General features: G+C 48.8%; 3 protein-coding genes across 3 annotated transcripts in view; 2 read left to right on the forward strand and 1 right to left on the reverse strand.

Annotated features, from left to right (window-relative positions):
• The window catches only part of EAH_00005770 (hypothetical protein, conserved), a gene marked incomplete at both ends in the record, with an annotated part of 3826 nt that extends 3443 nt beyond the window's left edge, over positions 1 to 383 (reverse strand). The window contains one exon of the mRNA XM_013396382.1: positions 1 to 383. This exon is cut by the window's left edge and continues 41 nt beyond it. Within this exon, the coding sequence (XP_013251836.1) occupies positions 1 to 383 (383 nt within the window).
• Positions 384 to 1502: 1119 nt separating this feature from the next.
• EAH_00005780 (hypothetical protein, conserved) lies at positions 1503 to 8960 on the forward strand (the record flags this gene model as incomplete). The annotated part of the gene is made up of 9 exons (XM_013396383.1): positions 1503 to 2765; positions 3052 to 5132; positions 5476 to 5567; positions 5927 to 6147; positions 6368 to 6446; positions 7632 to 7861; positions 8251 to 8393; positions 8562 to 8694; positions 8817 to 8960. 9 exons carry the CDS (start codon positions 1503 to 1505, stop codon positions 8958 to 8960), a joined length of 4386 nt encoding a protein of 1461 aa, XP_013251837.1.
• Positions 8961 to 11415: 2455 nt separating this feature from the next.
• On the forward strand, positions 11416 to 12198 carry EAH_00005790 (hypothetical protein; the record flags this gene model as incomplete). The annotated part of the gene is made up of 1 exon (XM_013396384.1): positions 11416 to 12198. The coding sequence occupies one exon, from the start codon at positions 11416 to 11418 to the stop codon at positions 12196 to 12198; it is 783 nt and encodes a 260-aa protein (XP_013251838.1).
• Positions 12199 to 13138: the final 940 nt, after the last annotated feature.

The following is a 13138-nucleotide window of genomic DNA, read 5'->3' on the forward strand; positions in this document are numbered from 1 at the left end:
CAGTCATTCATCCGTCTGCATAATTGCTGCAGCAGCCTCAACCCATCAAAACGAGGTAAACAACGCCGCTGCTGCTGCTGCTGCTGCTGCTGCAGCTGCAGCTGCTGCTGCTGCAGATGCTGCACATGCTGCTGCTGCTGCAGATGCTGCACATGCTGCTGCTGCAGATTATGCTGATGTAGCTCGATATGCTGCTGCTGCTGCTGCTGCTTCTGTGGCTGCAGCTTCAAGCGGCGACGCTGCTGCGGTGCTCGCTGGAGACAGTTCAGCAGCAGCGGCTGTTGCTTCTGCTGCTGTTGCCGCTGTTGTTGTTGTTGTTGCTGCTGCTGCTGCTGATGACGCTGCCGCACGGTGCGCCTCGAAGAGGCGGAAGAAAGAGCCATCGTCCTGCTGAACAAGCAATCAGCAGCAGCTGCTGCTGCTGCTGCTGTTGTTGTTGTTGCTGCTGCTGCTGTTGTTGCTGCTGCTGCAGGCCCTAAGAGTTGGCTGCCGCAGCTTCGGCCGCTGCGTACATGACGGTGAGGGGTTTCGTGGAGCGAAGGAAAAAAAGAATTTTGCTGCTGCTGCTGCTGCTGTTGCTGCTGCTGCTTGTTCTCCAGCAGCAGCAGCTGCTGCTGCTCGCCTCAGCAGCAACTGCTGCTGCTTCTTCTCCCGAAAGACAGCAGCAGTTGTGAGGCAACACCCGAATGAAGCAAAAGACAGAGGCGCAGCCACGGTGTCTGTAGCTGCTGCTGCTGCTGCTGCAGCAGCAGCAGCAAGAGGGAGAAGAGCTGACGCTGCTGCAGCACTTTGCAGGCTGGTGTTGAGCGAAATAAACAAAAAACAGCTGAAGATCGAACAGCGAAAAAACAGACAAAGACAAAAAAAGAAAACTTTCAAAGGGTAACGACTGCAGCGCTCGCATGCAGCAGCAGCTACTGCAGCAGCAGCAGCAGCTACTGCAGCAGCAGCAGCAGCAGCAAGAGTTCTTTTTTCTCTGAAATTCGATGAAATAAACAAATATATTATCATATTTATTAAATTAAATATATTTTCAATAGAAGATGATAGACAACTCCATACACGGAAACAGAAACACAGCTGCTGCTGCTGCTGCTGCATAGCTGAGAGCATTAGCTGCAGCAGCAGCTGCTGCTGCTGCTAATGATATTGTTCTTGCTGCTGCAGCAGCTGCAGCAGCATAGACAACTAGTGTATACCTCAACCCCCTGCCTGCTGCAGCCAGCAGCAGACACACAACTGCAGCAGCGCTGCAGTTGCTGCTGCCAGTCGATTGTCTCTCGCTGCCGCTGAGGTGTACATACACCTCAGCGACAATCAGAAACAGCTACGGTGGCAGCAGCAAAAGTCAGAAAGAAGGGGACAGCAGCACTAACAACGACAGCAGCAAAAGCCGAAGCAGAAACAGAGCGAATCTGACTGACTGATACCTACAGCAGCAGGAGAAGCAGCAGCAGCAGCAGCAGCAGCAACAGGCGTTGAAGTAGCACAGCATTAAGGCAATGTTTCTTTCTGCTCTTCTTGAGGGGCGCTCGCCCGCCTCGCAACAGCAGCAGCAGCAACAGCAGCAGCAGCAGCAGCAACGAGCCGATGCGGGGGTATTCTTAGAGCTTCGTCAAGCGGTGCAGCACCGCAAGCAGCAGCAGCAGCAGCAAGGCCCTGCTGCTGCTGCTCCACTGCAGCAACAAGAACAGCAGCAGCAACATCCTCCGCACCACCACAACCTTCGACATCATCAGCAGCAGCAGCAAGGGCAGCACCAGCAACAGCAGCAGCAGCAGCAAAAGCAGCAGCAGCAGCAGCAGCAGCAGAGATGGGGCACTGAGGTGTTGGCTCGGTGGAAGTCGGTGGATGCGGCTTTGCTGCGGCCTGCTGCTGCTGCTGTAGCAGCTGCTGCAACAGCACCTGCTGTTTCTGCTGCTGCTGCTGCTGCTGCTGAGGAAGCAGCAAAGCAATGGGGCTTAGAGCACGGCGTTGCTGCTGCATTGAGACAAAACCTGCAGCAGCAGCTGCAGCAGCGCTCTTCGTGGCAGGCGGTGCAGCAACGCGTTTGCTGCGCCGCAGAGACGCGAGCAGCAGCAAGAGCAGCAGCAGCAGCAGCAGCTGCTGCTGCATGCAAAACAAAGCTGCAGCAGCAGCAGCAGCTGGCAGTACTGGAGGGGATGCTGCAGCAGCTGCCCGCAGCAGAAGCAGAAGCAGCACGGCAACGGTTGTTGCTGCCCCCGCAGTGCAGCAGCAGCAGCGACAGCAGCAGCAGCAGCAGCAGCAGCACAACTACATTCGGGCGAGTAGACACTGAGCAGCAGCAGCAGCAGGAGCTCTCCCCAGAGGCTCTGGCTTTGCTGCAGCAACTGACAGCCTATCCGCAAGAACAGCAGCAGCAGCAGCAGAAACTCGTGCTGCTGCGCTCTGTTCCCAAGGTGCTTCAGGAGCTGCAGCAGCAGAAGCAGCAAATGCAGCAGCAGCTGCAGCAACTCGCCCTGGACACCTGCGACGACAATCAGAGCGGCCAGCAGCAGCAACAGCAGCAGCAGCAGCAGCAGCAGCAAGAAGAACTGGAGGAGGCAGCAGGGTGCGTGCAGCAGTTGGGAGCGCTCGTGGGAGAGCTGCAGCAGCTGCAGCAGCAATTTTCTCCGCTGCAGCAGCAACACGAGCAGCAAGAAGGCGAGGGCCTGCTGCTGCAGCAGCTGCACTCTGCTGCTGCCGAGTCGTTGCTGCAGAGGAGGAAGGCTCTCTTCTTAGAGCATCTTTCTATTTCCATCAAGGTCTGCTGCTGCTGCTGCTGCTGCTGCTGTTGTGTCTTCAGTGGGTGCTGCTGCACCTGCTGCTACTGCTCTGCTGCTGCTACTTTCGGTGCTGCTGCTACTCTTGCTGATGCTGCTCCGTGCGATCCTGCCTGTGCTTGCGGTCTTGCTGCTGCTGGTCTTGCTGCTGCTGCTGTCACTGGTTTCGCTGCTGCTGCTTCTGTTGCTGCTCTTGCTGCAGCAGCCTTTGCTGCTGCTGATACTGCTCCATGCTGCTTGGTTGCTGCTGCTTTGTGTGTCTGTGCAGCTGACTGAGGAAGCTGCAGACTTGTTGCAGGCCTGTGAAACAGCAGCAGCAGCAACAGCAGCAGCAGCATCAGCAGCAGCAGGATCTGAGGGTTTGTCGTGCCTGGGCAGTAGTGAGGCTTCTTTGCTGCTGCTGCTGCAGCAGATTGGAGTTATTCTTGCTGCTGAGGTGCTGCCTCCCCGCAGCAGCAGCTTCGTTGCACGGCGGCTGCTGCTGCTGCTGCCTCGCTGCAGACGGTTGCTGCTGCAGGCAGCACGCAGCGCCTTGACGTTGGTTCATTGGGGTAGAGCTGCTGCTGCTGCTGTTGCTGCTGCTGATGCTGCTGCTGCGGCGGATGGTGCTGCGGCTCCTGCTGCTGCTGATGCTGCCGGTGCTGCTGCTTCTGCTGCTGATGCTGCTGCTGCTGCTGCTGCGGTTTCCTTTGCAACCGACGCAGAGGGCGGCAAAGACACTGCCGAGCATGCAGCAGCAGCAACAGCAGCAACAGCAGCAACAACAGCAACAGCAGCAGGCAATGATAAGCTCATCCCTGCAGCGCGAGAGCATCTTGTAAAAGCCCTTGGAGCGCTGCTGCTGCTGCAGCGGCTGCAGTGTCTCAGCGAGTCGGTGATGACACCAGCAGGAGCAGCAGGAGCAGCAGGAGCAGCAGGAAGAGTAGCTACTGCAGCAGCAGTAGCTACTGCAGCAGCAGGAGCAGCAGCAGGAGGCGAACGTGCCTTTGCTGCATTCTACGAGCTGCAGCCGCTGCAGCTGTGGGCAGCAGCAGCACTGGCGCAGCCGCTGCTGCTAGCGTTTGTTTTTTTCTTTATGCGTGGAGGCGGCTCTCAGCTGCAGCGGTTAGATAGGCCTCAATGGGCTGCTGCCTTCGTGCTGCAGCTGCTGCAGCAACTGCAGCAAAGCGCAGCAGACGGGGGGCTCCTAGACTGGAGCGAGTGGCGACAAGCAAGCAGCAACAGCAGCAGCAGCAGCAGCAGCAGCAGCAGCGGGGAAAGCAGCAAGCTACAGCTGTCGCCGCGGCTGCAGCAATGGCTGCTAATTTCCTCGATGAACTGTTGCAGCAGCAGCAGCAAAAACGACGGAGGCGAGGCAGCAGCAGCAACAGCAGGGGCCGAGCTGCTGCAGCGCCTTGCTGCTGCTGCTGCAGCAGAACTAGACCCGATGGTTCTGGTGTCTGTACACCTCGCTCGGGCCTTCAGGCTTTGTGTGCGGCAGCGGCTGCCTTTCCTGGTGTATACGCAGCCTGACACTACAGCAGCAACAGCAGCAGCAGCAGCAGCAGCAACAGCAGCAGCACCCACCCCTGCCCCCCCATTCAGCGGCGGAGCAGCGCTGGTGCTGCTGCACCTGGAGCAACTGCTGCTGCTGCATTCGCATTTTAAGGTCTTCAGCAGCAAAGCTGCTGCAGAGGTAATGCGAGATGCAGATAACAACGAGCCTATCCGCTGTATGTATACTCAGCAGCAGCAGCAGCAGCAACAGCAGCAGGAACAGAAGCAGCAGCAGCAGCAGCAGCAGCAGCAGAGAGGGGCCCTCGGGTCGCTTTCAGACGAGGAGGAGGCAGCAGATCTTTGGGAGGAGGATGTGCTGCTAAGCAGCAGCAGCAGCAACAGCAGCAGCAGCAGCGACGAAGAGACACCTGCAGCAGCAGCAGCAGGCAGCGACAGCAGCACGAGTGTACGGGGCACCTCTGTCGAATCAGAAACAGCAGCAGCAGCAGCAGCAGCAGGAACAGCAGCAGCAGCAGCAGCAAATGAAGATGAAGATGAGTATATGTCGCCCGTTGAGTTGCTGAAATCAGCAGAGCCGCTTTGTCTCCCCTACGGGCCCTGGGGAAGCCCCCCTTCCCTGCTGCAGCAGCAGCAACAGCAGCAGCAGCAGCAGCAGCAGCAGCAGCAGCAGCAGCAGGGTGTGAGCGTGGGCTTTCTGGAGTATTGGGTTTCTCTAGATGCTGCATTCGCTGAAAGGGAGATAAAAGAAAAAATAAAAGCAGCAGAAGCAGCAACAGCAGCAGCAGCAGCAGCAGCAGCAAATCCACTGCAGCAGAAGGCAGCCGACTCAAGAGAAGACGAAGCCCACATAAGGTGCAGCAAATGAATAAAACAAAGACAATAAAAGTAGTTAACAATTAATTAATTTATTTATTTATTTATTTACTTTATTAATTTTATTTTTCTTAATTAATTTAGTTTAGTTTAATTTAATTATTATGTTATATAATATATATATATATATATATATTATATGCATGCATATACATATATACATATATATGTAAATGTATAAAAATTAGGATAAGATCAGCATATATGCAAATATAAACAATTTTAATTAAATTATATTAAATTAATTTGTTTAATTTGTTTAATTAATTAAATTAATTAAATTAATTTAATTAATTTATCTGCTGAATTTGTTTTGCTGCAGTGGTTTAGGGTTTGCTGTTATTTGCCTCCTTACAAACTCAAATCGCCGCATGGCGGCCCTCAACGCGGAGACGGCCATCGAGTGCTACGCAAGTAAACCCTAAACCCTAAACCCTAAACCCTAAACCCTTATTAAAACCCTAAGACCTAAACCCTTGAACACGCGCAAAGCAACTCTAAACCCTTACCTACTCTAATCCCTACGCCAGGTTAAACGATCAACACCAAACCCTTTTGAATCCTAAACCCTAAACCCCAGAAAACCCTAAACCCTAAACCCTAAACCCTTGAGAAGCGCAATGATGCAACTGTTGTTATTAAGGCGAATATTATTATCACCATCAATATGAATAATATTAATATTATTTTTTTATTTATTATTAATATTGTTTATTATTATTAATTATTTAATTTTAATTATTTTTATTATTATTGTTGTTTGTTTTCTGTAGAAGGAGTTGTAGGGACTGCGCTGTCTCTGTTTATATCTGCAATAACATCGAATTGGCGTTCTCTTCTTCTTTCTTCTTCTTTATCTTTATCTTCATCTTTATCTTTATCTTCATCTTCATCTTTATCTTCTTCTTTATTTAACGCTGCACGTCTTGTTAATTCAACAGCGGAAGTCAATGCGGTCTTCTCACGGCTACACCTCAAACACCGACTCCCTCAGGTACCTAAACCCTAAACCCTAAACCCTCGCAAACCCTAAACCCTAAACCCTGAACCATCACAAACCCTAAACCCTCATAAACCCTACACCAACAGTGCTAACAAGACACTAGTAGATGGAAGCGCAGTAACAAATAGCAGCAACAAGGTGGAGAGCATATTACAGGCAGCATAGCTAGGGTTTAGGGTTTAGGGTTTAGGGTTTAGGGTTTTGTGTGCAGATAGGGAAGCAGCTGCAGGATTTGGAGCAGCAGATGATGAGGCATTTGAAAGACGAAATAAAAGACAGAGCTGAGGCAAGTTTGTTTTTCTTTGTTTTTGTTTAGGGTTTAGGGTTTAGGGTTTAGGGTTTAGGGTTTAGGGTTTAGGGTTTAGGGTTTGGGGTTGTGTATTTGTTTATTTCTGTGCATCCCCTCCTCATGCTGGCAGCCTTTTGTGCGGGTTTTTCATAGCTGTTAGGGTTAAGGAAATAGGGTTTAGGGTTTAGGGTTTAGAGAATAGGGTTTAGGGTTTAGGGTTTACGGTTTTTGTTTCTGTGCTGCAGTTTGTGCTGCTGCAGCAGCCCTTAGACCCTATTGCCCTTGGCGACTTCCTTACCCAAGCTGGCTGTCTGTCTTCTAAACCCTAAACCCTAAACCCTTAAGCACACACCTACAAGCGCAAAGCCCTAAAAGCGACAACCACTTGAATCCTAAACCCTAACCCCGCCAGCAAGCCCTCACTCAAACCCATATAAACCCTCATTCAAACCGTGTCTAAACCCTCTGTAAACCCTCATTAAACCCTAATTAAACCCTAATTAATCCTTCTCTAAACCCTCGTTAAACCCAAATGGGAGCCAGTCATCAGTAAACCCTCAAACCCTCAGCAAACCCTCACTAAACCCTCATTCAAACCCTTATTAAAACCCCCCTCGAACCCTCTTTAGACCCTAACTAAACCCTCATTAAACCCTTATTTAATCCCTTATTGAAACCCTCAGTAAACCCTCATTAAACCCATATTAAACCCTCGCTAAACCCTCATCCACACCCACGTGAAGACCGCTATTAAACCCTTATTAAACCCTCATTAAACCCTTATTAAACCCTTATTAAACCCTCATTAAACCCTCGTTAAACCCTCATTAAACCCTCGTTAAACCCTCATTAAACCCTTATTAAACCCTTATTAAACCCTTATTAAACCTTGGAATTGTTTGTTTGTCTCTTGTTGTTTGTTTTTGCTGTTTCTTTGATCTTTATCTGCTTGTTTGAATCTATTTGTTTTATCTCTTTTTATCTTCTTCTGTCTCCTCAGCTCTTACTGCCAGCATTCAGCAGCCTCATGCTGCTGTGCTGCAGCACGAGGTGTATATACACCTCGATGATACAACGAGGCGTCTTCTTAATACCTTTGTCTCTTTGTGCAGCAGCAAATCTAACAGCAGCAAAACTAACAGCAGCGAGACAGAAGCACTCGTCAGCCTCCTCTGCTGCTGGTCAGGCACAAACCACCCAGCAGCAGCAGCAGCAGCAGTTGCTGCTGCTGCTGCTGCTGCAACAGCTGAGGCAGCAACAGGAACAGTAGCAGCACCAGCAACTACAGTAGCAGAACCGGAGGCAACACTACAAGCAGCAGCAGCAGCAACAGTAGCAGCAGCAGAAACAGTAGCAACAGTAGCAGCAGCAGAAACAGCAGCAGCAGCAGCAGCAGCAGGGCAGGACGTGTTGCGGGTGATATGTTGCTGCATTTATGTTGCATTGCTTTGTTGTTTACAGTTTAAATATTTTATTTTTATTTGTGCTGTCTGTTGTTTATATCTTTTTATTGTTTTTATTACTCTTTTGCTTCTTTTGTTGCGCTGCAGCAATGAAGTGCAGCAGCAGCTCAAATCTACCTTCCAGCTACAAGACACACAAACCGCTTTGCCTCTCACCTCCGTAATCTGCTGCTGCTGCTGCTGCTGCTAGTTGTCTTGATACTCGGGCTGATGCTGCTGCTGATTCTGTTGATGCTGATGCTGCTGCGACTGCTTCTGCTGCTGCTGCTTCCTTTTCTGTAACATGCAGTCTGCTGCTGCTGATGCCGATGTTGCTGCTGCTGCTGCTGCTTGTATTTGCAGGCTGTGTTGCGTTTGTCTTCGTTTTCTGGGGGTGTGCTGCCAGTAGACAAGCATTTGCTGAAGCAGCTGAAGCAGCAGCAACAGCAGCAGCAAAAAGCAAGTGCTGCTGCAACTGCTGCTGCAGCGTTTAGCAGCACTCTGAGGTAGGAAGCAGAACATGTATCAGTAGCAGCACAAGCAGCAACAGCACCAAGCACAGCAGCAGCAACAGCAATAGCAACAGCAACGGCAACAGCAACAGCGGCAACAGCAACAGCAGCAGCAGCAGCAGCACCGAGGGTTGTGGTCTCGTCTGTTTGTTTGATTATCAGGTCTGTGCAGCAGGCAGCAACTGCATGGAAGGCAAACGCAGCCGCAGCCAACCAGCAGCAGCAGCAGCAGCAGCAGCAGACGGAGGAGGAAGGCATATTCGAGACAGCGAAAAAGGTTTTTGCTGCACTGCAGGTGATGATGCTTCTCATTGTTTATTTATTTCTATTTACTTTATTCTTGTCTGCTGCTGAGCGCATTGATCTCTCTGTAACACTCACTGTGCTGCTGCTGCTGCTGCTGTTGGTTTGCTGCAGCTTCCACCACTGCCTCCAGCCGACACTCTCCTCGTCCTTCAGCTGCTAACAGCACCGGCTTTTCAGCAGCAGCAACAGCAGCAGCAGCAGCAGAAGCAGCAACATCGCCAGAAGCACCAGCAGCGGCACAACCACAAGCAGTAGCACTGCAGCATTGGCTGCTGCTTTCAATATTTGCTGCTGCTGTTTTTTCGTGTGAGTTGCAGCAACAGCAGCAAGAGCTGCTGCTGCTGCAGCAATGTCTATGCTTATGCCGTCCAGCAGGCTCCGGCGTACGCGGAGATAGCAGCAAAATCAGCAGCACCAGCAGCACCAGCATTAGCGGGAGCAGCAAGAACCAGCCACGACTGCTGCTGCTGCTGCTGCTGCTGCTGTTGTTGTTGCTGCATCTAACTAGAGAGCTGCCTTGTTTGCGCGATATATATATATATATACATATATATATATATATGTAGGTTTTAAATAAACAGACAAGAATAATATTTGATGAGCTTCGAGAGACGAGAAAATAGCAGGAAAAGAACTATGAAGAAAGTCTACAGCTTGGGGTGTACGTACACTCCAAGCAGACGAGCGGGAAGGTAGAGCAGCCCCTCATTGTCTCTTAAGAAGGCAAAGGAAGCAGTAGATAAACAATTAAATTAGCAAATAAACATCTAACCGAACAAATAACAGAGGAGGCAAGCAAAGCACACAAACAAAACCAACAAACAAATCAAACAAATCAGACAAACAAACAAACAAAGAAAACAAATTTATTATCTGAGAGCCCCCCAACAAGCCTGCGGCCCATCCGTTGTGCGGAGCTGCGCATTATTCGTCTTCAAATGAATTTGCCAGCTAGCTAGCCACGGCTAGCTGTAGCTAGCCACAGCTAGCTAGCTACAGCTATCCGTAGTTAGCTAGCTGGCGTTGCAGGGATGAAAATGAAGTAATAAAGAAACAAAGTGTTGATCAGATCAGCGTAAAGAAACCAGCATGTGTGGTATTGTTGTTTTGGGGTTGTTGCTTCATATTTAAAAAGAATAATAAATGCGTTTAATTGTATTAATTGCGGTTTTTATTTAATTGTAGCAACATGTTCTATTCTTTTCATGCTTTCTCTTATCAATATTTCCTTATACACCCGCTGCTGTGGGTGGGGGGGTTGTATTACGCGCAGTCTCACTCTTAATCTGTGCTTTGTTGTAGACGATTAATTAATTCATTTATTTACAATTTAATTGATTAATTTATTTCTTTTGATAGAATTCCGTGCATGCAGAAAACGTTCTTCTGCTGTGTATAGCATTCCTTATCAGCCCCTCACCAGGAGCGGCATCTCCCGCTGGGGTTTTTTGTGTGTGTAGTGTTTAAAGAATTAATATATTTTTCATTGAATTTATAATTTGAATACTTCATTTATTTGAATTTATTGAACTTTTTTTGAAATTTACTGGTGTTTCCCTCTTGATCGCGCATTTAACCGCCCGAGCGTTTTTCAGGTGTCTGTACACTCGAAACGAACTTAGCATTCCTTCCGCTCTTTGTATTCCTTTTCTTTCTGAATAATTGTCGTTTATTTTATTCCTTTTGATTCACAAAGTGTTTTCAATTTGTTTGCTCCTCCGGATTCCAAGAAGAACAAACAGCTTTCCCGCTTATTTCCGCTGTTTCCCTTTCCTCTTCTCGCCGTTGTTGGGGTGTACATACACCTCAAACCTCTCTAGTTTTACGTGCAATACACGCCTCTACTTTAAACAGCTCCCCTGCTGTCTTTTCCTAGACTTCTTTCCCATAGTTTCTCCCCTTGAGGGCCAAAATTCAAAACTGCAGAGAAGCCCGCAGAGAACGCATCGTCAGCCACCCCCAAAACAACACAACAGAAGCAGAAGGAAGAGCAAGAAAGGAATATATATGAAGAAGAATTAACAACACCAACTCCCAGCAGCTGCAGAGGAAGCAACAACCAACAGGAGCAGTAGCAGCAGCAGAGGAAGCAGCAACAGCAACAGCAACAGCAACAGCAGCAGCAGCAGGAGCAACAAGCGGCTTATTTGTTTGTCTTTGTTCCTCCTTAGCCGATGAACTCTGAACTCAATTCTGAACCGCCACCCACGAACCAAGTAAGCGGAATTACATTAGTAGCAGCATCATATGCAGCAGATGCAGGAGCAGCAGCAGCAGCAGCGGTAGCATCAGCAGCAGTAGCAGCAGCCCCAACATGAACGGGGACGACGCCAACACCAGTAGGAGCAGCAGCAGCAGGATCAGTGCTCTCTGCAGCAGCACAGGCAGCAACAGCAGCAGCATCATCGGCAGCAGCAGAGGTCGTCTTTGCTGCAGATATAAACGCTGTGCATTATTTTGATGCTGTCTTTTGTTTCTCTGTCTTTTCTCCTTTCTTTGATGTTGAGGAGACAAAATATGTTTGTTGCATTTACAGTTCATGCCGGCCCCTCTCTCTCTCTGCATGCAGCAGAGAAGAGCAGCAGAGCTCTCTGCTTTTCCAGCTGCTGGTGCTGCTTGCCTCTTTAGTCAGGTCCTTTGCTGCTTCTGTTGTTGCTGCTGTTGCTGCTGCTGCTACAGTGTCTCCTTTGTGTTGGTTTGCTGCTCGCAGATGCGAAGGCGGCAGTCGAACAAAGGCCAATCGCCCCCTCAGCAGCATCAACAGCAGCAGCAGCAGCAGCAGCAGCAGCAGTACGGGAAGGAAGAGCAGCACCAACAGCAACAACACCCCCAGCAACAGCAGCAACAACCCCAGCAACAGCAGCAGCAGCAGCAGCAGCAGCAGCAACCCCAGCAGCAGCCTTATTGCTGCGATGAGAATTCTTTTGTGGGAGTTGCAGATGACAAAGGCTGTGGGGTGTCTTCGTCTTCTTTGCCTTTAGAAAAAGAAAAAAGACAAAAGAAAAACAAGAAGAAGGCGAGGCAGCAGCAACGAGCAGCAGCAGCAGCAGCAGCAGCTGCAGCAGGGGACAGTACTGAGTGCTGCAGCCTCTCGGAAACTCCTCTGGGCGTGCATGCAACCCCTGCTGCCGCAGACAATCTCCAGCTGCTGCCCAGCAGCAGCATCAGCAGCAGCAGCAAGGGCAGCAGCAACGCAGCACGACGAGATCGCCGCAGGGGCAGGTCTAAGGGGGTGCAGCAGCAGAGCAGCAGCAACGGCATCGCTTCTGAGCAGCAGCTAAACAGCTTTGTTGCTGCTGCTGGAGGAGCAGCAGCAGGAGAGGCAGCAGAAGTAGACAAACAAGGAATTCCTGCTGCAGCAAACAATGCAGCAGCAGCAACAGCAGCAGCAGCAGCAGTGAAGAAGATTCAAAATGCAGTTACTGATCTCCTCAAGGTAGGAGACAGCCGTGGGGTGTACATACACCCCAACACCCCACAGTATGCCTTTTAGGGTTTAATTATAATAATAATAATAATAATAATAATAATAATAATAATAATAATAATAATTACTATTACTATTATTAATTATTATTATATTATTATTAATTATTATAATAATAATTATTATTATTATTAACAAACAAACATAATAATAATAGTAATAATTGTTATTATTATTATTATTATTATTATTATTATTATTATTATTATTATGTTTGTTTGTTCGTTCGTTGGTTATATGCGGCATTTGCAGATTTTAATATGAAGCTGTTTATACACTGTTTTGTTCTTCTCCCTGTTTGTTCTTGTTTGTTATATATATATATATATATTATTTGTTTATTTATTTATTTATTATTTATTTATTTATTTATTTATTTTTATTTTCCTTCAGGCCTTGCCTGGGGGTTGTTTATCTGAGGAAGTTTTGACCAATACACCGCGACGCGTAGCAGAAAGTTTTTTGTTTTTTACAAAGGGATATTCACAATCAGTAAAAGGTAATATTAAATACTCATTAATGCATTAATAGCTGCTGCTGCTGCTGCTGCTGCTGCAGCTGCTGCAACACCAGCAGCTGGTGTTGCTGCCGATGCTGCTGCTGCTGCTGCTGCAGCAGCTTCAACACCAGCAGCTGGTGTTGCTGCCGATGCTGCTGCTGCTGCTGCAGCAGCAGCTTCAACACCAGCAGCTGGTGTTGCTGCCGATGCTGCTGCTGCATTTGTTGTTGCTGCTGCTGCACTTGTTGTTGCCGCTTCTGCATTTGTTGTTGCTGCTGCTGAAATAACAACAGCAGCAGCAGAGAGATCAGGGGGAGGGGTTAGACGCAGACACTCAGCAGTAGCAAAAAGAAGATATAGTGAGGTGTATAGGCAGCTAATGATGTGCATTGTATATACAGCACGAGTTATAAATAGAGAGGATACATATATATATATATATATATA

Source organism: Eimeria acervulina, genomic scaffold, assembly GCF_000499425.1.
Source record: "Eimeria acervulina Houghton genomic scaffold, Eah_scaff24, whole genome shotgun sequence".
In the NCBI taxonomy this organism is placed as follows: domain Eukaryota; phylum Apicomplexa; class Conoidasida; order Eucoccidiorida; family Eimeriidae; genus Eimeria; species Eimeria acervulina.